Source organism: Heliangelus exortis, chromosome 17, assembly GCF_036169615.1.
Source record: "Heliangelus exortis chromosome 17, bHelExo1.hap1, whole genome shotgun sequence".
NCBI classification, from domain to species: Eukaryota; Metazoa; Chordata; class Aves; order Apodiformes; family Trochilidae; genus Heliangelus; species Heliangelus exortis.
This window is the reverse complement of record NC_092438.1, coordinates 15,371,635-15,392,054: the sequence shown is the minus strand read 5'-3', so window position 1 is coordinate 15,392,054 and position 20,420 is coordinate 15,371,635. Positions and strand designations below refer to the sequence as shown.

Below are 20,420 nucleotides of genomic sequence, written 5' to 3'. Positions count from 1 at the left end.
AAGGTCCTTAGGTGCTTTCTGCAGGCACGAGCTGTGCCCAGGCCCTTCAGGCAACCTCATAAATACCCCACCACAATATATAAATATAAACCCAGTGGTTACATGTGCGAGCAAGCTGAGGCAAAGTGCTCTCAGCCCTCAGGCAGTCCTGTGATGCTCCCCTGCTCCGAGTACCTCTCAGCATGGCTGGAAGGTACCAGTCCCTGCTCCCAAATTCATCCTGCACCCATGGCCCCGGGTGTTCTTCCCCCTCCTCTCCCCCTGCCAGACCTGTCAGCTTCTCTGACTGCCTTTCCATGGAGCTGCGAGCACGATGGGCTCCAGCCAAGCCTTCTGGGGAGGGTGGGCTCTGTCTCGCTGAGCTATTAAAAATAACGTGTGACTGATGGTGGCTGTTCAAAGCAGGCAGCTCACTTCCCCCCACTGCTGTCTGATCCAGCCCAGGGCCGGCACTCGGGGTTTGCCAAGAGAAATATGCACCTTCAGTGCCACAGCCCCAACCCTGGCCGGCTGAGAATTGATGAAGATGTTTAGTCTTGGAGAAGTACGATGCTGAAGGGGAAAACTTGAAAATGCCATAAATCCTCTGGTAGTTAGCACAGGGCTTGCTTAGCCAAGAGGAATAGCACTCCTGTGCTTTGTTTTTTCTTTTTTCCCTGTTGCTGGAGGGCTGGGTTACTTGGAAAAGCTCCTTCTGCCCCAGGCCAGCAGGGTTACAAAACCAGGTGATGCTGGGGCCGCTGAGCAGTGCCAGCACCTCACCAGCTCCTGGCTCTGAAGTCACCCGGGGGGTTTTTCGGAGTGGTGAGCCAGGTGAGCAGCATGATGGGTTTCCCAGCCGGGCTGGCCCCTCCAGCACCTCGGGCTGGGTTTCCCCTGCAGCAGGCAAAGGGCTGGGGCTCAGCATCACCACCAGCTCACCCCGCTCCCTTTGCAGCCCACGGTGCTGAAGCCAGCCCCGGCACAGGGCTGCTCCTTGGGCTGCTTTCCTTAATTTGCCAAGCCTGCCTCATTAAACCATTCCTTTTTATAGAGCAGGAGAAAAGGATGGGAAGGAGCTAAAATAAGAGCTGGGGGAGCAGGGAGGAGGGGTCGCTGCCGTTGTACCATGATGGCTGACGGTGCTCTGGGGTCTCGCAGAGCCAGCCGGCGTGGGGCTGGGGACTGAGGAGGAATGGGGAGGAGGGAGCACTCTTCCCTCCCAGCTCCGGGCCAGGCAAACGGGCTGCCTGCACCCTCGGCCATGCCCTCCGTGGGGGCCTGACCCCACCATTCCTGGCTACATCCGTGGCAGCTATTTTGAGCACATCCCAGCAGCAGCAGGAGTGTGTGACGCAGCGAACGCAGCGTGGCCGGGGTCTGGCTGACCCCACAGGTTGCTGATAGACACTCAAGGCCACCACGTCCCTTGGGAGAGCGGTGGCCTCACCCTGCTGGGCCTCCAGCCTCTCGTTGCTGTGTCTGGGCTGTAGCAGGGAGGTGCAACCACAGCTTCCCCTCTGCGAGCCTTAGGGCTGGGCTCGTGCCCTTTGCCTGCCCAATGTGCCATCATGGGCCACCTAAACTTGCCTTGGAGCTGCCAGGGCCACTGTCCTTCTGGAGCAGTGCTGTGAATCCCATCCTCTGCCTCGTCCCCTCCCAAGGCAGTGCTGCCCCGCTGCAGCCCCCCTTGCTGGTGGTCCTTGCCTTGACCCTCTTGCTGGAAGGGCCTCGCATCCTCTCCCTCCCACCTTCAGCTGGGTCCCGGCTCCACACTGCTCCACTCCCACCCCGTGTCCCTCCCACATCCCCGTGGGCTGCATCCCACACCAGCTGTGGCCCCTCAGGCCTGGGGGTCAGGGTGTTGAGGGGGGGTTGGGGCACCAGGAGGATGCCCACACCCTGGGCAGGTCACCAAGAGCAGTGCAGGGCAGGGTTTCCAGTACAGCATGGGGTCCTGGGGTGGCACCTCTGCTGCCCTGACCTCCCTCCCCATCAAAAACACGCATTTCTTGGGCACGTGACCTCAAAACTATTTCCTAATTGGGGTGTGCAGTCACAAACACTCTGGAAAGAGAGGAGTTTTCTGGCGGGGGCAGAAAGCTGCTGGATGTGGGGGGATCGTGGGCCACGTGTGAGCCGGAGCCCCGGTTTGGTGTGGCAGAGCCGGACCCGGCACCACCTCAGGCTGGGGCTGGCGGGTGTCATCTTCCTCCCCACCAAGGGCACCGAGCATCTGGCCAGCACCTTCTCCCCCCGGGAACCGGGGCCGGGGCGCTGCCGGTGTGTGGGACGCCGGGGAGGAGCCGGGTTCGTTCTCACGAGAAACTTCCCCCGGCGGCGTTCGGCGGAACCGGGGGCGAGGGAACGGCCGCACGCGCCGGCTGAGCGCAGGCTGCTGCTCACGTTTTAATGAGCTCTGCTCTAATGAGCTCTGCTCTAATGAGCGGGGCTGCGGGCGGCTGGGGACAGCCCCCAGGCTGTCCCCGCGGGTTTGTCCCCATGTGGGTTTGTCCCCCGGCCTTGTGGGCCACGTCAGAGCTGGGGACAAGGGAGCAGCCGGTGTGGGGCAGCCCCCCAAGTGCACCCTGTGTGGAGCAGGACTGTGTTGTGCCCCCGAGATCGGGGGGAGAGGGGGAAGACAGAGGGACTCCAGCCCCTCTCCCAAACTGTGGCCACCATCCCGTGGGGCACATTAGCCTCTGCCACAGTGGGACACTACAGAGGGACATTGCAGTGGGACATGACAGTGGGGCAGGGTCTCTGTGGGGAGCATGGCTGCAGTGGCAGGGTGATGCTGTGCTGAGGTGGACATCCAGGCTGGGCTGACCCAGTCCTACTGACAGCCAGAACCATGTGGACCCCAATGTGTCCCCTCTGCCCAGGATCCAGCTGTCATCCCAGGGCTGGTTGGGGACCACTCGCTGGGGGAAAGAGCATCAGGACACAGAGACTTTTCCCCTTCCTGCCCTCCCTTCCCATCCCACACCAGGGTCACCCCAGGGGTACCTGACTCCCAGCCTCGGCAGCAGCTTCCTCCGGGCTGGGGGAAGGTCCACAGCATCCCACATTCCCAAGGAGACCGTGGGAAGCTTTGAAAAAGTTGGCCTAGCTCTGGGCTGCCTATTTATAGCATCACTCGCTCGGCGCTCTCATGCTTCTGTTCCCCAGCGTAGCTGCACGGGACTGTTTATATTTCCTCTGCTCTGCTTCCCCCTCAGCCGTCCTTCCCAGGAATGCTGCTTGGTATGGCAGACATGGGGAAGTTGAGGAGGATTTGGGATGAGCTCCTTGCCCTGACCAGGATGCCATTCTCTTCCATCAGGAACAGCCTCATTGTCATTTCAGGAGCCCCACGACTTGCTACCTGAGCTGGGGCTCCTGGCAGCTTTATAGTCAAGCAGGCAAAGGTGTTTTGGGGATTTCAGAACAGCCTCACAGCAGGGCTTGCAGGGCTGGTGGCTGCAGGAGGAGATGCAATCCAGGAGAGGAGGGATGGGTGCAGATGGGTGCTGCAGTCTGCCCAGCCCAGCTGGCCCTGCTCCCATCCCAGCCCCGCAACTGTGCATCCATGCTGAGGTTGGAGCCTCTGTCCCACTGGGAGCCCTTTTGCCTTCCTGCCCTTGCTGGGCCAGCAGCACCCTCCAGGATGTCACTTTGGCCCCACTGAGGACAGGGTGGGTGGGAGAGGCAGAGCCCCCCTGGCAGTGGGATTGAGGAGGTGACCCATCCTTTTGGTATGGGGGGAAGGTGTGTGCCCACAGCCCGCTGTGGTGCCCGGGCTTGGGGGGAGCCCTCCTGCCCACTGCCCTCTGGCAAAGGGATGTCTCAGCCTGGCTCTGGTGCCTCCTGCACCCACGCAGCCCCTTCCACCGGGATTGCTTCCCACGGGAGTCAGATGCCCATGGTCTGCCAGCCTCAGGCCTGGCTCCAACCAGCTGCAGAGCCTCTGCCAAGGGCAGAGCTGTCACTCCCCATCACTTCTGACCCATAACCAGCTCCACAGCTCAGCCCTGGGCTCCCCCTCGCCCGGTCTCCCTGCCCAGCATCCTGTCTGAGGGTGACACTCCCAGAGGAGGCAGGGATCACCCCGGGGATCACCCCGGCACCGGAGCAGTGTTGGTTTTGTGTCGTGCTCTCCCAGGCAGTCCCTCCCTGTGGGCAGCTGTTACCACCTCACCCGGCCCCTCCGCAGCATCGCTGCCAACAGCTGCCTCCAACACGCCAGCCCAGCTCCCTGTTCCCTGCTCCCTGTTCCCTGCTCCCTGTTCCCTGCTCCCTGCCGCGGGCCCCCCCGCATCCACCTCCCGCAGCAGAGTGCTCTGGGGCTGCATGGGGAGCAGGGCTGGGGACCCCGCTGAGTACCGGCACCGTGCCCCAGTCTGAGCTGGGAGGGATGGGTTGAGATGGGGGGAGGGAAGTTGCCGGCAAAGCCTCCAAGTGCGGCTGATCTGGCCCTGAGGAGGCAGCACCAGCTCCCCCCAGCTCGGGCTGCCTCAAACCAGTTGGGCTGCACCCACACAATGGGCTGGAGGAGGCTGGGCTGGCTCAGCAGTGGTGTGGCTGGGGAGTTGGGAGGTCTCCTCAGCTTCCTCCATGTCAGCCTGGAGCTGGTGGACTCCTGGCACCCTGCAGGGGACAAACAGCTCAGGAGGGATTTCTGTCCCTCAGGCTGCCACCGGTCTCCTGCTGCAGGAGGGGTCCCAGCATCACCCCAGCTGGGTGCCAGGGTCCCCGCCCAGCTCTGCTGGCACTGGGGACGTGCAGCAGACCCATGGCCACCCTGAGGCTCCCCACTGACATTGTCAGAGCCAGGTCACACCACCATGTCCCTGCCCAAGCCCTCAGCATGAGGGGGAGAGGACACAGGGCAGGGGGTCTCCCAGTGTCCCCCCTGGGAATGTCCCCACGCATCCCCCTACGCACCATCACCTCTGGCACCATCCACACAGCCCAGGCCAAAAGCCCTGTCCCTGGCCTCCCCGTGTCCCGCCTGCCGTACGTGCTGCTCAGCCGGGATGGAACTAATGCAGGAAACGTGGCCCCACGCCACAGCCAGCACAGCGCGGGAGCGGCTGCGGCATCGCCCTGCCCTCTGCCAGCCGTGCCACCGGCCCGGGGCTGCCCCCACTGCTGCCTCCTGGGAAGCTGTGCTGGAAGCTGTGCTGGAAGCTGTGCTGGAAGCTGTGCCGGATGGTCCGGGGCACCGGCGGGAAGCAGGAGCCAGCGTGGCCGGCGCTGTCGGCTATCGAATCTCCAGCTGTCAAGTTTTGGCTGCCGCGGCCGCGCGGCTCAGGTGCAGAAGTGTTCTCCCCACCGACAAATGGGTTTCCATCCTGCTCGGCCCCGATCCTGGGACGCGTTCCCTTCTCCAGGCCCTTCTGTGAGCTGGCCCCGGTGCCAGCGTGTTGGAGGAGGGGGGACAGGCCCTTCCTGCCCCACATCCTGCTGCCTCAGCTGGGAACTTTGGGCCCGGCTCGGCCAGCACTGCCTCTTCCAAGCGAGCCGCGCTGGCTGGCGAGAGCCGTGTTTGTGCTGGCGAGGAGGCCCCTGTGCTGGAGCCAGCAGGAGGATGAGCTTGGCACCATGTGGCTTCTCCCACCCTGGCTGCCAGTCTCTGGAGAGCAGGCATCCTGCCGGGCTGCCGGCTGGGACCGGAGATGGCAGCTCCCGGCAGTGCTTCTCTGGGGGTGGGAGATGTGGCACCTCTGCACCCTCCCTGGGCTGCCCAGCGGCAGAGCCACAGTGGTGGTCGGGATGCAGTCGTGGGCTGTGTTGGTCACACCAAAGGGATGCAGCTTGTGGGCCATGGCTTCTCCAGCTCTGGAGTGCCCAAGTGCCACCTCGGAGCTGTGGACACACGGACACCCTCCCGTGCCCACCCCATCCCTCCCACCCGGCACAGAGGTGCCGGAAGCGTGATACAGGGTTTGGCTCTTGGCGGAGCCCTCTGCTTTGCCTTGCCAGCTCTGAAATCCTGAGCAGGCTTTAATTGGTGAAGGAGAGTGAGGGGGTTGTGAGCACTGCTGCGCCATGGAGCAGGCGCTGGCTGCCGGCTCCCCACCGGCGTGCCGGGAACCGCAGGACCCATCTGGGGCCCACATGGAGCTGGCAGGCGGCTGTGCCGGCCCCGCGGTACCTCACACCCTCCCATTCTCTGCAGAGCTGCACGCAGGGCTGAGGAGGGGATCAGGATGGGGACAGTGGGTTGGGGACAGCCATATCACGAGGTCCCAGCCCACCGGGAGCCCAGGGGAGAGGCAGAGCAGGACTGAGGGGGTCGGGATGGTGTGGAGAGCATGGAGGGGCTCAGTTCACCCTGTGTTTTGGTAGCATCTGGACACATACCGGGCACCCAGCTCCTCCATCCAGGATTTGGTGTGGACCAAGAGCCTGGGGATGCAACTGGGGAAGTAAGTCCCTGTCACCCCGGCCATGGCTGAGGTCAAGCCTCTTGTCATTCCAGATGGCATGGAGCAGCTTCCTCACAGCACAGCAGCCCCTGAGCCCCCTGGTTAGGCACGGGGTGAGATGCAGGGGGCCAGGGAGCTTGTCCCTCACATTCATGTTACCTGCTGCCAGCTTCTGCTCCTTGCTAGGAACCGGGTCAGCCGCTCCACAAACCACAGTGGCACCAGTGGGGGCTCAGGGCTGTCACTGCTTGCAGGCTGTCCCCTCTGCACGGTCACCATGGGCACTTCTAGCCAGGCCAGGAGCCAGCACTCAGCTCCGGGGCAATCATGGGCACTGCTGGTGAAGCAGACATCCCACACATCACACTCAGCATGGCCAATGGCCATAGTGACATCCGTGTCTCCTGTGCCTTGCAGAGCATCCTGGGACACGAGCACAACAAGGACTCTCGGCTCCTCTGGATGGGCTCCAGCGATTGCCTCATCTCTGTTGGGTTCAGCCAGGTACCGTCCTCCTTGGGAAGCAGCCTGAGTGCTACTGGGATGTGCCAGCCCCTGTGCTGGGGCCCCAGCTGCTTTTTTGGGTGGCCTGTCCCCATGAAAGCAGGAGGTCCCCTGTCTGGGCACAGAGGGGGGTGGGGGTCTGTTTGGTGCCCTCTGACGTGGTGCCCGTGCCCCTGCAGATGCGGGAGCGGGAGGTGAAGCTGTGGGACACGCGGCAGTTCAGCGGGGCGATGCTCACCGTGACCCTGGACACCTCACCCGGGTAGGGATGGGCACTCACCACGGGGTGGGAGGGAGGGCACTGGGGGCCCAGGGCAATACGGAGGCAATGCCATGGTCAGAGAGCCACGGAGAGTGTGGTGGCAGAGCAGGAGGTGGCAGGGAAGTCCTGGTGCTGGGCATGAGTGTGGGGATGGCACAGCCACATCCCCAGCAGCAAGGATGGGAGTGTGTTGGCAGTGCCAGAGAGGGCACAGAGGTATCCCCAGCAGAGCTGGGCTGGGCTGGGTGTTCTGTGGTGCCACGGTGGGTGGTGGCACCACTGGGGACAGCACTGGCAGTGCCTGAGGTGGCAGCTAGCCAGCATGTGCACTGGGGCAGCACGACAAGATGCTGTGGGTGACCAAATCCCTTTGGCACTGCCCGTGTGTTGGTGTGGCTCTGCCCTGACTGCCTGCTCGTGGTGGGGCCATGGTGCTTTATGCCATGGTGACTGCCCAGCCTGCTGTGGCAGGGCTGGCAGCAGAGCTGTGCTCAGTGGGTGTCCCCTGGGGAGGTGGCAGAGGAGCTGTTGTGGCTGTAAGGGGTCAGCATTCCCAGTCAAGGTGTGAAGGAGACCTCTGTGAGGCACTGCCGAGGTGAGGAATGCTCTGGTTAGACTTGGCCTGGCCTCTCCCATGCTGCCCAGTGACCTGGAGCAGCATTACGGTGCTGGGAGGGAAACAGGAGGAGGAGGAGGAGGCAGTGCCTTCATCCTGACGGGGCAGTGGGGCTTTGGGTCAAGATCTTTGCTGGTTTGGAAGCTGCCAGCTCTCCCCAGAGCTGCTGGCAAAGAACAAGGATGCGTGGAGCCTCTCTGCATGCCAGGCTGGCTCCATGGCAGGCCAGGATGCTGGAGCAGGCTGGGCAGTGCCATGGGGCCTCTGGCAAGGAGTTGGGAGAGCTGCGGCAGCAGGGCTGGTCCCTGGCATCCCCTGCACCCAGGTGTTTGCTCCCAGCCGGTGCTGCTGGCAGTAGGAGTGACAGGAGGGGAAAGGCTCGGGGACAGGCACGATGGGGAGGTGCTGGCACAGTGGCCTGGGGAGCGGCCCTGGGTTGGAGCAGGGTGAGAGGCGGATGGAGCATCCCTCGCCTTCCTGCGTGCTCCTGGGGCCGCTGGCTTTCAGCTCTGTGCTCCCCACCCAGCTCGGCCACATCCAGCTGCAGGGAGCAGCCACCCTCAGTGAGCACTCCCGAGCAAGGCTGGGGCACACAGCACGCTGCAAGGGGACGCTTTGGGGTCCCTTACTGCTACCAGCGGGGAATCCAGTCAGAATTACCCCAAATCCCGCTACTTCTGGCACCCTGCGTGCACTGGCCTCCCCACCAGCGCCAGGCCGGGGTGAGCCTGCCCCGGTTCAATTGGATGCAGGCGGGGGCCGCGCTCGGCCCCTCCTGTCGGGCTGGAGTTATTTTGGCTGCCGGGTTTATCGGCCCCCAGGAATGCGGCGGGCGGGTGCGTCATGCCGGGCTCTGCCGGGCTGCGGCTGCGTGGCGGGGCCATACCGAGAGGGGCTGGGGGCGGAGGGGGTGAGCAGGGACCCCCTCCCCCTCACCGAGGAGCTGCCGAGGTGCTGTTTTTCAGGCAGCCGCAATGGGGCCGGCCACGATTCCAGCCCAAACCGATCCCTCCCCGCCTGTAAATCTGACGGAGATGACAAATGGCAGAGGGGGATTTGGGGTGGGTCCCGGCAGAGGGGCCGAGCAGGGGCTCTGCTCCCCCTCCGGCTGAGCCGTCCCCACCGGCGGTTGCGCTTGGGAGCCCCGGAGGGTTTAGGAGTCCCCGGGACCCCCACCCCGGAGGCAGAGCCCACCCAAGGGAGCCGCAGGCTCGGTGGGGCTTGGAGCTACGTGGATGCCGTGGGGCTGGGTGTCCCCAGAGGTGGGACACGGAGGGATGGAAGGACATCCAGCAGCGCCGGCCATGCCGGGAGCTGCACTCGGGGAGCAGCAGCTCATTGAGGAAGCAATCAGTGGGCGGGCAGGAAACTCATACCAGTCATTACTGACGCCGGGACGGCAGGAAGGGGAGACCGCAGCCCACCGCGTCCCCACTGTGTCCCCACCATGTCCCCACCATGCCCTGCTGAAGAGGCCCAGGCCTGCCAAGCAGCATCACATGTCCCGGGCAGCCTGTGGCACCCCAAAGCGGGGCCATAGCGTGTCCCACAGTGAAGGGACAACCCCAGAGTGCCCACCCTGGTGCCCATAGCCACGCTGAACCCTGGGGGTGCTGTGACCCTGCCCCAGCATCACGGGGGAAGAGGGCAGAGAGCAAGGAGGAGGCCGTGGCCCCATTGACCCAGCAAGGTCATTTCAGGGGTCCCCCATTCCAAACCTTCAGCAGGAGAGATCTCTATGGCTGCATAAACCTCATTTTTAATCTCCCTGGCTGTGCCAGCTCTGTTCCCAAGAGCTGATCATCCCCCACTGGTGCCCAGGCCCCTAAGGGAGCCAGTGGATAAAGGCAGGAGTGGCCCTGCCCCCTCTCTGCACCCTGGTCCTAAACATGTCACCTTTGGGTACCCGCCACTCACTTCACCTCAGGTTTTGTCTTCCCTCCCCTCTGGCCCCCTTTAATTAGATCAAGGAGCAGCAGGGTAGGAGCCAGAAAGGGGCCTCAATAGGTTATTGTTGCCCTAAATTGTAACCAGCACCAGCGGGGTTGGGTTACTGGCTCTGGCTGGGGGTCACCAACCAGACCCTGCTGCTGCACACCCGGTGGCTGTGGCACTGCCAGGGGACGGTGCTGTCACCGTCACCACACTGGGCTGGGGAGAACAGCATCTCCCTTTTGATGCTGCATCTTTTGGTGTCCCAAAAGTGTCCCCAGGTGCCCACCGTGGCCAGCTCAGGGCTCTGGCTTGGTCAGCTGGCAAAGGTCTCAGGAGCTGTGTCCCCATGGTGTGTGCTGGCACTGGGGAGGTCCCTATGGGGCAGGATTGGTGGTGGAGGCTGAGAGATGGGGATGGTTGCATCCCCACCACTCTTAATGGTGCAAAGTCCACCAGAGCTGGGAGGTGCTGGAGCTGGGACAGGTCTGCAGCAGGGAGCCAGCATGGCAGGATGTTTGCAGAGGGATGTGGGGCTGTTTGGCTGGAACAGGACTTGGAGGGGCCTGGTGATTCCCCAGGAACACTGCCCAGGGATGCTCAGCCCCCACCCTCTGCCCCTGCCCTGGTCAAAGCCCACAGCTGAGCTGGCTTCTGGGGCAGCCCTGGCACCTCCTAGGTTCAGCCCTTGGGTGCATGTCCCCACTGTCACCGTGCCACCTCTCCACAGCCACCAGCTGTAAGGGGACCTCAATGGCTGCTGCTGCTCCTGTCTTGCCTGCCCAATGCCCCATGTGCTGCTTTTTCCTGGGACTTCACAGCCCTTTTGGATTGTGCTGGGCATTCTGGAGGGTCTTTGACAACACCCATGTCAGTGGGCAGGTCTCGGTGGCAAAGCCATGAGCAGAACAGGTCCACCCCTGTCTTCACCCCTGTCCCCAACCATGTCCCCCTGGAGACCTCTTGCTGTCAGCGGGGAAGGGGCTTTTCCTGTTGCTCCCACCTGGCTGCCGACCCCAGCCACGAGGTGGGTGGGAGAGGACACCCTGTCAGGTGCCACCCCCGTGGGCCTCAGCCCCGTGGGGTGAGATGCTCCTGGGTGGCTGCACAAAGGGGTTAACACCAAGGCAGCTGCCCGGCCTCACCGCCTGCCCCAGTAATTACACCGTGTAAAAATAGCCCCGTGCTACGCACGCGGCTGCTGGGGTGGGACGGCAGCAGTGCCCAAATCACTCCCAGATGGGCCAAAGCCTCAGCCTCAGCCCACTGCCACCTCTGCATCAGCACCATCCTCCCTAGCTTTCCAGGAAGCTGGTGGGATTTCTGCCTCCCCACAAGCTCTTCCCAGCAGTGCGTGGAGCTGTGGGACAGGAACACACCTGCCCTTGTCCCAGAGGAGCGGGGATGGGGACCCCCTGCACTGAGGCAGCACATCCCCAGGGACTCTGCTCCAGCCATGGGGACCTGGGGGACCCAGGGGACCAGGCTTTAGTTACCATGCTGGGAGCCAGGGATGGTTCTTTGGAGGCCACAGACCTCCTGGCCTGCAGCCGTGGGGGTGTGGGCAGGGCTGGGCCAGTGCTGGGGCAGCAGGACTTGCCCACCAAGGCCCCCATATCCTGCTGGTGGCTTCTGGCCAGGGCTCTCAGTTAGCAGCCCTGCTGGATCGCCTAGCCAGAGAGATACTTTTTTTTCTTTTTTGGTTCATTTCAGGGGGTTTTGCAATCCCTCCCCAGCACTGATTCAGCTCAGAGGAATTAGCAGAACCGCACACTGTGCCGCTCGGAGCCGCTGGGCGCGCGCTGGGGCTGGCAGTGGCCAGGGGGGATTTTTTCACTTGGTTTTGGGGAGCTGCGGGGGCTCAGGGGCTGGAAAGGCACATTTTGGGTATTGCCCATCTCTGGTGGAGCTGCCTGGGTGCAGATGTGGCTGTTGAGGGGGGTCTGAGCCCCACAGGACGCTGAGCTCTGTCCCAGCCACAGTACTCTCACACCCCCTGTGCTGAGACGGGGCCCCACTGCTCCCTGGTGCTGCTCCAGCCCCTTCCCCACAACCCATGGCTGGCTCCTGACTCCTCTGAAGCGCCTCAAAAACCTCGGCTTGGAGCTCTCTGGCTGCACTACACCTGCCTAAGCCAGGCCCTCCCCATGTTCCCGACATGCTGGAGTAGCCGGTGTGGCATCTCCAATGCAGATGTCATTTTGGAGCTGATGGAAGTCTCCAAGGAGTGACAGGACCCGCTGAGGGGTTGTGGGGGTCCACAGCACCCACGTGGGATGTGGAGGGTCCCCTGCCAGTCTCCAGTGAAGTGAATGTGGGAAAAATGGCTCCATGAGGGGAGGGCACATCATGAAGCCAAGCAGCAAGAGGAAAAGCAGAGGGGTGGGAGGGAAGGGACTGGAGGGACCCTGCAAGGTCCTTGCTGGCAGGGAGGGGACATGCAGGAGCCACCCCTGTGCCCATCTGGGCTCGGGGGGCTGTGGTGGTGGCCAGCCAGAGGCACTCAGCACGAGGCCTCGGCTCCACTGGGGACTTTTCTTCTCTCCTCCTCGCGAGGCTGGAAAATATACAAAGCTCGCAGTGAAAATATTTACACAGCAGCAATTTTCGGAGGAATTTGGGATGTTAATTTGAAAAATCTGTGGGGAGAGGACCACAATGGGCCCTTTGAGCGGGCGAGCGTGGCCATCGCACCGAGCCGCTCGCGCCAGCGAGGGGCCCCTCCTGCCGCTGCGCCGGCCCTAATGGGAGCCAGGCCTGCCGGAAGCCCACCTGGGAGCGGGGGGGCTGCACCAGACGGCCCCTGCCCGCCACCCCGCTCCCCTAATTGCATCCAGAGCCACCGGGGCGAGTGGGAGTGGGGCGCTCGCGGGGTCAGGGCCGCGTCCAGCGGTAAGAGCGGTGTCTGCCGGGGAGCCGCGGGCCCCGGTGCGGCACGGCGGTGACCCTCAGCTCTGCTGGCGGCAGCCGACGCGCTTCGGCCCCTTTTTTTGCTCATTCTCTCCAAATCAAACATACCTCGGCGGGCAGGGCCCCAACCTGGAAAATTCCAGCTCGAAAGATAAAGGATTGGAAAACGATTAAAACCAGAGGGGTTGGAGCAGAAACCACTTGGCAGCGGGAACCTGCCGAGCTCCCAGCCCGGGCCAGCGCACGAAACCGGCTGTTCCCGGGGCCAGGCTGGGGGGGGCTCACTGTGGGGGCCCCCCGAGCCTCGGCTCCAGCTGCAGCCCCCAAGTTCAGGGGCACCCAGCAGGCTGACACTTGTCAAAAGCACTTGGAGACCTCAGGGGTGCCTGTGTCGGGGGGAAAGCCCCTGCAGCCCCTGGGTTAGGGTTACGGAGGTTGGGCTGGGCTGTTTGTCCTGCAGCCGGCCCCGGGGCCATCTGGCAGGCAGGAGGGATGAAGTCAGGCTGGATGATGTGCAGGGCAGGGGCTGATTTGAAACCCGTGGCCGGGTTGTTTTGGGAACACCTCCTCAGCGCCCGCGGTGGGGGGCAGAGCCGGGAAAACTCCCCTCTCCACCCCTTTGACTCATCCTGGTGCTCGCCAAAAACAAACGGGAGGACCAGGCTGACCTTCCCGCTCCTCTGCAGGGGACACACCACACCACGCTGCCCACACCGGGGCAGGATGGGCAAGAGCATTGTTGTTATTTTAATTTTTTTTTTTTTTTTTTTTTTTTTTTTACAAAAAAGATGCCCTTCTGGTCTGCCTTACAAAAGAGATGTACACAAACCTGTACTGGGAAAAAAAACAAAAAAAAAAAAACTTTCCCAGAAGAAATGGGAAATAACCGTGTATAAATATTCTCTGAGTTCTTAAAGCTTCAATTCCCGGTTTGCCTGCTCGGCACTTCCTTCAGCCCGGGGGTCCCGAGGGTCCCAGCACCTCGTCCAGGCCTTATTGCTCACATCAGCTTCCAGGGAGTTGAGAGTCACAGGCCGTGCTCTGCTAAAGGACCCTTGTTACCAGCACGTGGATGTCCCTTAGCTGAGTCACCGGCGGCTTTCTTTTTAGCAGTAGCTAAAAACAGCCCCCCAAAACCCCACATTAAAAACCCAAACCCCCTCTCCTTCGCTACCCACGTTCTGTGCTGAGTCACAGAAATCAAGGCACTGAGTGGTAAAATTAGCATCTCCTCCCAAATTGTGGCAGCCTCTCGGAAATTGCAAGTTACGGGTTTGGGTTTTTTCTGCCTTAATTCAGTTAACTCCTCACCCTGAAGGGACACAGCCGGAGTTCAGCCCTGGTCTGTGCCAGGCACCCCTCTCTGGCAGCCCCATCCCTCCTGGCTCAGAAATAGGAGGGTTTGAGCCCCGGGGTGTTGTTGTTGCTGGGGTAGTGAGACTGCATCAGTGGGACCTCGCACTCGGAGCCGCTGGAAAGCATGGCGGGCTCTGGCACCTTGTGGCCGTGGCTGCCCAAATCCCCATTTTCCAGGCAGGCTTTTACCCCTTCCAGCTCCAGCGGGCTGGCATCCACCCCGGCACTGGCGTGGGCTTTGGCTCGGCGATGCCGACGGTAGTAGGTGCCGGCAGTCACCAGCACCACCAGCAGCAGCACGGCAGCCAGCGCGGGGACGATCATCAGGGTGAGGTTACTGTCCTTGCCCTGGGTGACAGGGGAGTGCTGCTGGTGGCTCACCGGCAGGGTCTGCGCCTCGGCACAGTGCTCCTCCTTGGAGACCTTCTCCCCCAGGGGCCCGATGCAGACCCGGTAGGTGCAGTTGGGCTTCAGCGCCCGCACGGTGTATTCGGAGAGGGAAGAGGGCAAACGCAGCATCATCACCCGCTTGTCCGGCCCGGAGAGGTTTCGGTAGCTCAGGCGGATGCCCTTCAGCTGTGCTTTGGACTGGACGTAGTTCTGCAAGTCCACTTTGAGAGAGGTGCTGCCGACCTGCACGATGCTGATCCCCCGGCCGGGCGGTGGGGCCGGCGTTGCCGGGGCCGGCGTCGTCCCCCTCGCCTCCGCCTCGCAGTAGGTCCCAGCAAAGCCCGCTGGGCACAGGCACTCCAGGTGGTTTTGGGGACCCAGGTGGCAGGTGCCACCATTCAGACACGTGCGAGGTGGACAGATTGGTGGTGGAGGACTGGTGGGTGCCGGGGGACCACTGAAGGGCACCGGTGTGGAGCTGCTCTGGGGAGCATCAGCCCCCGGGGTGGGAGCAGCGGTGCTGGGCTGCGGCGCGGGGTGGCTGCTGGTAGGGAGCGGGGCAGGCGGCGGCGGCGTGGTGGTGCGTGGGGTGGTGGTGGTGGTGGTGGTGGTGGGGCAGCCAAAGTCTGCATACTGCAGGTGGTGGAGGAGCTTGCCGGAGTTTTTTGGGGGGAAGTGGCACCGCGTCTCCTCGGGCCGCCGGAGGAGCACGCCGCTGGCGTTCACCCACTGCACCAGCCAGCTCATCTGGCAGATGCAGTTGAAGGGGTTGCCGGCAGCCGTCACTGCCCGCAGCCTGGGGAAGAAGGTGGAAAAATCCCGAGGGATGGTGTTGATGTTGAGGTTGCTGATGTCCAGCTCCTGGAGGTTGTGAAGGTTGTGGAAGTCCTCGGGCAGGAGCTGGGAGATGCGGGCGTTGCCAGCCAGGCTGAGCTTGGTGAGGCTCCCCAGCCGCCGCAGCACCGCTGGGACACGCTCCAGGAGGTTGTCAGAGACATCCAGCTCGTGGAGGTTGTTCTGGACCTGGAAGAGCTCCTCGTTTAAGCTCGTCAGGCCCAGCCCCGCAATCTTCAGGGACTCGATGTTGACAGCGTGGAAAGCCCCTGCTGCAATGGCTGGGATCTTGTTCCAGCTGATGTCCAGCAGCAGGAGGTTGGGCAGGTTGAGAGGGGGCACAACCCAGAGCTGGTTGTTCTGCAGCTTCAGCTCCAGCAGGTTCTCTAGCGTGTCAAAGGCAGTGGCATGGATGTGCTGGATCCTGTTCTTCTGCAGGTAGAGCCTCTCCAGCAGCCGCAGCCCATGAAAGGTCTCATTGGTGATCTCCTGCAGCTGGTTGGAGGACAGGTCCAAGTTGACAAGCTCTGTCAGGGGCTGAAAGATGTTTTTCTGGATGCTGGTGATCTTGTTTTGTGAGAGGTCCAGGAGCTGGAGGGAGGGCAGGCCCGCAAAGCTGTCCTCATTGAGCATCGTGATGCCATTCTCAAAGACATAGAGGGAGAGGGTGTTGGGGGGCAGCCCCCGGGGCACAGTCTGGCCCCGTCTGGCTGCACACAGGATGGTCTTGGGGTCTTGGCACTGGCAGCCTGCAGGACAGGCCCCAACCAGCTCCCGGCGGGCCAAGAGAAGCAGCGTGCAAAGGATCAGCTGGTTCATGGTGTCAGCTCTGCAGGAGAGAGAAAGGCAGACAAAGTCAGGGGCCAGGCCCTGCTGGGGTGTTGCCCAGGCTAAGGGTTCCTCAGACTCCCTCAGATACTCCAGCTGGGGTGGGAAAGCCATTTCCCCGTGCCCCGCTTGGGACCCTCTGGCCCCAAAAGGACTGCAAAGGGAAAAGTCCCCACCACACTCCTGCCTTTGAGAGTGAAAAGACATGAGGACTTTGGACCCCTCTCTCCCCCTCCCCAGACCCCAAGGATTTAGGGATGTGATGCCTTTGTGTGCCTCAAGCTCCAGCAGGAGACCCTCCCCCCGGCTTTGGCCTGGCCTCTTAGTACCATCTCTGGTGGGGCACTGTGACCCCCACAGGCTGCAAATCAAACACAGGGGCTGGGGAGTGGGGGGAGCCCACAGCCTGCCCAGCACATCCAGCTGGGCTTAACCCTTTGCTTGTGCTGCCATCCCACAGCTGCACCCGTGGGTCTGCTCCTGCCTGCGTGGCCAGTGGCAACCACCCCCCTTGGGAATGGGGCACCAGGGACCTGCTATCTCCTGCCATCCCATGGCAGGGACATGTGGGGAGGTGGCAGGGCAGGGTCCCCATGCAGGGACGAGGCAATCCCTGCCATGCTGCCAGAGGTGTGGGTGCTGCCAGCCCCCCGTCCTGCTGGCCCCATCCCCGTCCCTGGCTGTCGCCTCCTCCGAGCTGTGCACAGCTCCAGCAGCCCCCGCTGTGGCTGTGAGGGGCCCACCAGATGCAGGGGGCTGCCGGGTCACTCAGCTGCACGTGCCGGCTGCCCCCACTGCCCCAACACCACGGGGGGCCCCAGCTGGTGTGGGGACACCACATCCCCCGTGGGGCCCAGTCCCTCCTGCATCCCCCCCAAGCCCCCGTGCTCGCCCCTCGTGCAGGCGGTGAGGAGTCTGAGGGCTCCGCGGGGTGGGGGGCACCCCAGGGTGGGGTGTGGCTGCCGCAGGGCAGGGTCACCGCAGCCGCCTGACTCACTTGGCTCTGCCGGGCCTGCCCCGCCATGGCCTCTGCCGTCACCCTCGGCACTGGGGAAGGGTTGTGCGGGGTCCAGGGGGTCACCGAGTCCCCCACCTCTGCCTCACCCCCCCCTCCACAGCCCCCTCAGCACTGCCGGGTGCTGCTGCACCCTCACACATAATGCCCACCCAAGTGCCCACCGAGCTGAGCCAAAAAAGCATCACAGAGCCCTCATGAAGCTCTTCTTGGGGCTAAGGAGGGGAGACCCAGCACCTCTCACCACCTCACCAGCCCTGGAGGTGGCTCCATCAGCCGGTCAGAGCCCAGGGCACGGGGTGCCGGGCACGGCCACTGTGCCAGCCCGCTGGGGTGGGCACCGCTGGAGCAGGACAGGCCCGGGGAGGTGTCGAGGCCGGGACTGGTTTTGCAATGCCAGGGTCAGGTTTCACTGACGTGTCCCGTGCTGCAACCAGCTGCTGACTCCGAGTCTCTCTCCTCGTCCCTTTAATTACGCTGGCATTTCCTCCTCGCTTGCCAGGCTCCCCGCTCCGCTGGCTCCGGGCAGGTTCGGCCGGCCCGGCCACGGCCTCGCCACAAGCAGCAGGCAGGGCCGCTCCACCCGCACGCCTCTCCCGCGGCATCGCCCCGCTCCACCGGCACACGCCAGCATCCCGCCCCGGTGCGGGCTGAGGGCACCGAGGGGTTGAGCTGGTCCAAATAAGACGGGGGCGGGAGGGGCAGGGGAACCGCCTCTCCACTTCCCGGGGGTCTCCAGGAGTGGAGAAGGGGCCCCGGTTCTGCTGGAGGTGTTAGGACCGCCCTGCCAGCAGCCTGCTGCTGCCTTGGCTGGGCTCCCCCGCGCCTGCACCGCAGATATTTGCCGAATTATTCACATTTTCCGGCTGCGGGGAGGATCTGGGCTTGGATTCCCCCCAGTCCCAGCTCAGCCTTTCCCTGCCAGCCTGCTGTGGTGGGAGTGCCGTGTCCCTCCTCCCTGCCTGCAGCCCCCTAGACCAGGCCATCCTGCTGCCTGCCCAGGGACGTGGCAGGGGACACTCTGCTTCACACCCACCGTGAGTCTTAGGGACAAGGCCGATGCCATCCCTGTGCTGCAGGGTGACACCTGTGATGGAGGGGCCAGGGGGTCCCTGCCCTTCCCCACTGCGCAGGGAAATGCCGTTCACCCCGGAGAACCTGGCACAGCCGAGATGTCCCTTACCCCCTTACCACACTGGCAAGCCAGGCCCCGCAGCTGAACAAAGCCACCGTTGTCACCGTCAGGCCAGCGGGCTGCCTCCCTCCACAGCCAGTGGGCACCAGCACAGGCAGGAGGGGGCCCCGCACAAAGCCAGGCCTTGGGCTCCGTCCCTGTCACCGCAGGGAGGGACACGAGGCCTTTGCCAGGCGGGACGCAGGCACTGCTCCCCTCCCAAAACAAGCCCACGTCGGCACATGCCCCCTCCCGAGCCGCGGCTGGGGGGATGCAGGATTAAGCCCTTAATCCTCTTCCCCTTCAACCCACCCTGCGCTGCGCAGCTCCCACCTCCTCCCAGGCTCTCCTCCCTATTTAATTAAAGTTTCCGCAGCAGCCCCGGAGGAATGCGGGCCTGGTTATTGCATTCCCCAGGGTGCTCACCGGCCCCTCCGTCCTGCTCCTGCCCCTGTGACCCAGCCGCGCTCCCCAGCTCAGGTGGCGGCAAGGAGAAAAACCAGCAGAGCTGCTTTACCAGCAGCCAAACCGCCTCCGGAGGAGCCGGAACGCCGGCGGAGGTTGGGAGGAGGCTGGCAAGAGGTTGGGAGGAGGCCGGCAGCGCTGCCACGCGTGGCCCCGGCAGCACGGGCAGATTCCTAGGGAGTGACTGGGGTGACCGCGGTTGTCCCCGAGCGCTTCCTCTCGCCGCGTCCCGCCGGCAGAGCCAGCCGGGCAGGCAGCGCTTGCGTCAGGGCCACCCGGCAAGGCCACCCGGCCCTGGCGTGGTGCGGGGAAAAATAGTAATTAGTGTGATTCCTGATGGAGGCACTGCCCAGTGCTGCGGTTGGGTCAGGCCAGTCCGGTCACCCTGCTCCCAGCAGGATGAGACCTGTTGGTGTGGAGCACATCGGCAAGAGAGGGTGCGCGGGGGCACGCAAGTGAGGGTTGCTGACTGGGAAAAGGGGGGTCTTGGAACTGGTGCTCCGCTGGGATGCGCTGGCCCTCGTGGTAGTTGCCAGACTGGGACAGACACAGGAAGGGACATTTATCCCACGTTGGCCCAAAGTCACAGGCAGAGAGGGTGTCAGGGACCAGCATCCCCCCAGCACACACCAGGTGATGATGAAGCACACAGGGAGCTGGCAGCAGGAGAGGTGCTGGGGCATCCCCGCCGGCTGGGAGCCAGGCTGGCCAGTGGCCCTGCTGGCATCTGTCCCTCTGCGCCAGCCGGGGGGGAAAGCCTTGCTGGCACTGCCTGGGGACCCCGCTTGGCCCCACAGCGGGTCAGCGACCCAGGACACCAGCCCCCAAGGACAGGCAGGGGCCAGGGCTGCCAAATCCCACCCCAGCCAAGCCCTCGGCTGAGGAGGGTGGTGGTGGACATGGCTGCAAACAGCTCCCAGCTTTGCCTGACCCCAAAGGGCAAGCCCTATTGCCACGTCTGCCGGGACATGGCAAGCACAGCACTGGCCCAGGACTGTGCTGGTCCCTCATGGGCTTTGGAGCCAGGTTCTACATTAGTCCATCTCTGCCCCATCCCCGTGGTGGAAGCACCCCCAGGACCTCTGCACATCCCCATGGCAGGGCAGGCACAGGCAGGGACAGGGGACCTGGGGCCCTGCCCTGCATCCTCGTCCCTCCCCACGGCAGTGCTGTCCCCCCAGCCTGTCTGAGGCCTTGCCATCAGCCCAGGCGGGGGGACGTCCTGTTGCCCCTGGCTTACTCCAGGCCTGGGGGGAGCAGGGCAGGTCGACCCCCAGGCGAGGCCTGGCGCGGGGAGCTGGCACCGCTGCCCCGCCTGCAGCCGGGGCCTGGCTGATCCCCTGTCACCGGGGCGGTCAGCCGGCCCTGGGTCCCCTGTGGCCCAGCCCAGGGCCCCGCCAACGCCCCTGAGAGCCCGCGGAGACCCCCCTTCCATCGCCCGTGGGGCGCCGCTCCACGAGCCCCAGGCTGGGTGCCGAGGAGAGGCGCGGGGAGGGGGCGGCGGCCGAAGCAGCGGGGGAACTCACCGGGCGGGGGCCGGGCCGGGCAGGGGCGGGCGGTCAGTCCATGGCGGCGGGCGCTCCCTTCACTGGCGGCGCCGGGCGCGGGGGGCGGCTTTAAAACCGCGGGGGGGCGGAGCCTGCCCTCCCGCCGCCTCCCCATTGGCTGCGGGGCACAGGGGGGCGGGGCGCGACTTCCCCGAAGCTCCGCCCCCCACGCACCTGGGGCCCGACAGGGGCCGG

General features: G+C 64.0%; 2 protein-coding genes across 4 annotated transcripts in view; one reads left to right on the top strand and one right to left on the bottom strand.

The window, feature by feature from the left end:
* Nucleotides 1–20,420, top strand: part of CORO7 (coronin 7) — a 34,865-nt gene that overhangs the window by 8,980 nt on the left and 5,465 nt on the right. For 2 of the 3 annotated variants that reach the window (XM_071761419.1, XM_071761418.1), the window contains exons 8-9: nt 6,810–6,896; nt 7,076–7,158. In XM_071761419.1, the coding sequence (XP_071617520.1) occupies nt 6,810–6,896; nt 7,076–7,158 (170 nt within the window). Of the gene's footprint in view, nt 1–6,373; nt 6,393–6,809; nt 6,897–7,075; nt 7,159–20,420 lie in introns of those variants that run through there. The other variant, XM_071761420.1, reaches the window with a different exon arrangement.
* VASN (vasorin) lies at nt 13,351–20,290 on the bottom strand. Its single transcript, XM_071760614.1, has 2 exons — nt 20,205–20,290; nt 13,351–16,025 (listed from the first exon to the last, which is right to left on the bottom strand). Exon 2 carries the CDS (start codon nt 16,013–16,015, stop codon nt 14,003–14,005), a length of 2,013 nt encoding a protein of 670 aa, XP_071616715.1. The 5' UTR covers nt 16,016–16,025; nt 20,205–20,290; the 3' UTR covers nt 13,351–14,002.

What these genes read in the sequence shown, in the direction of transcription:
- VASN (XM_071760614.1), bottom strand. Translation starts at nt 16,015, where the DNA reads ATGAACCAGCTGATCCTTTGCACGCTGCTTCTCTTGGCCCGCCGGGAG.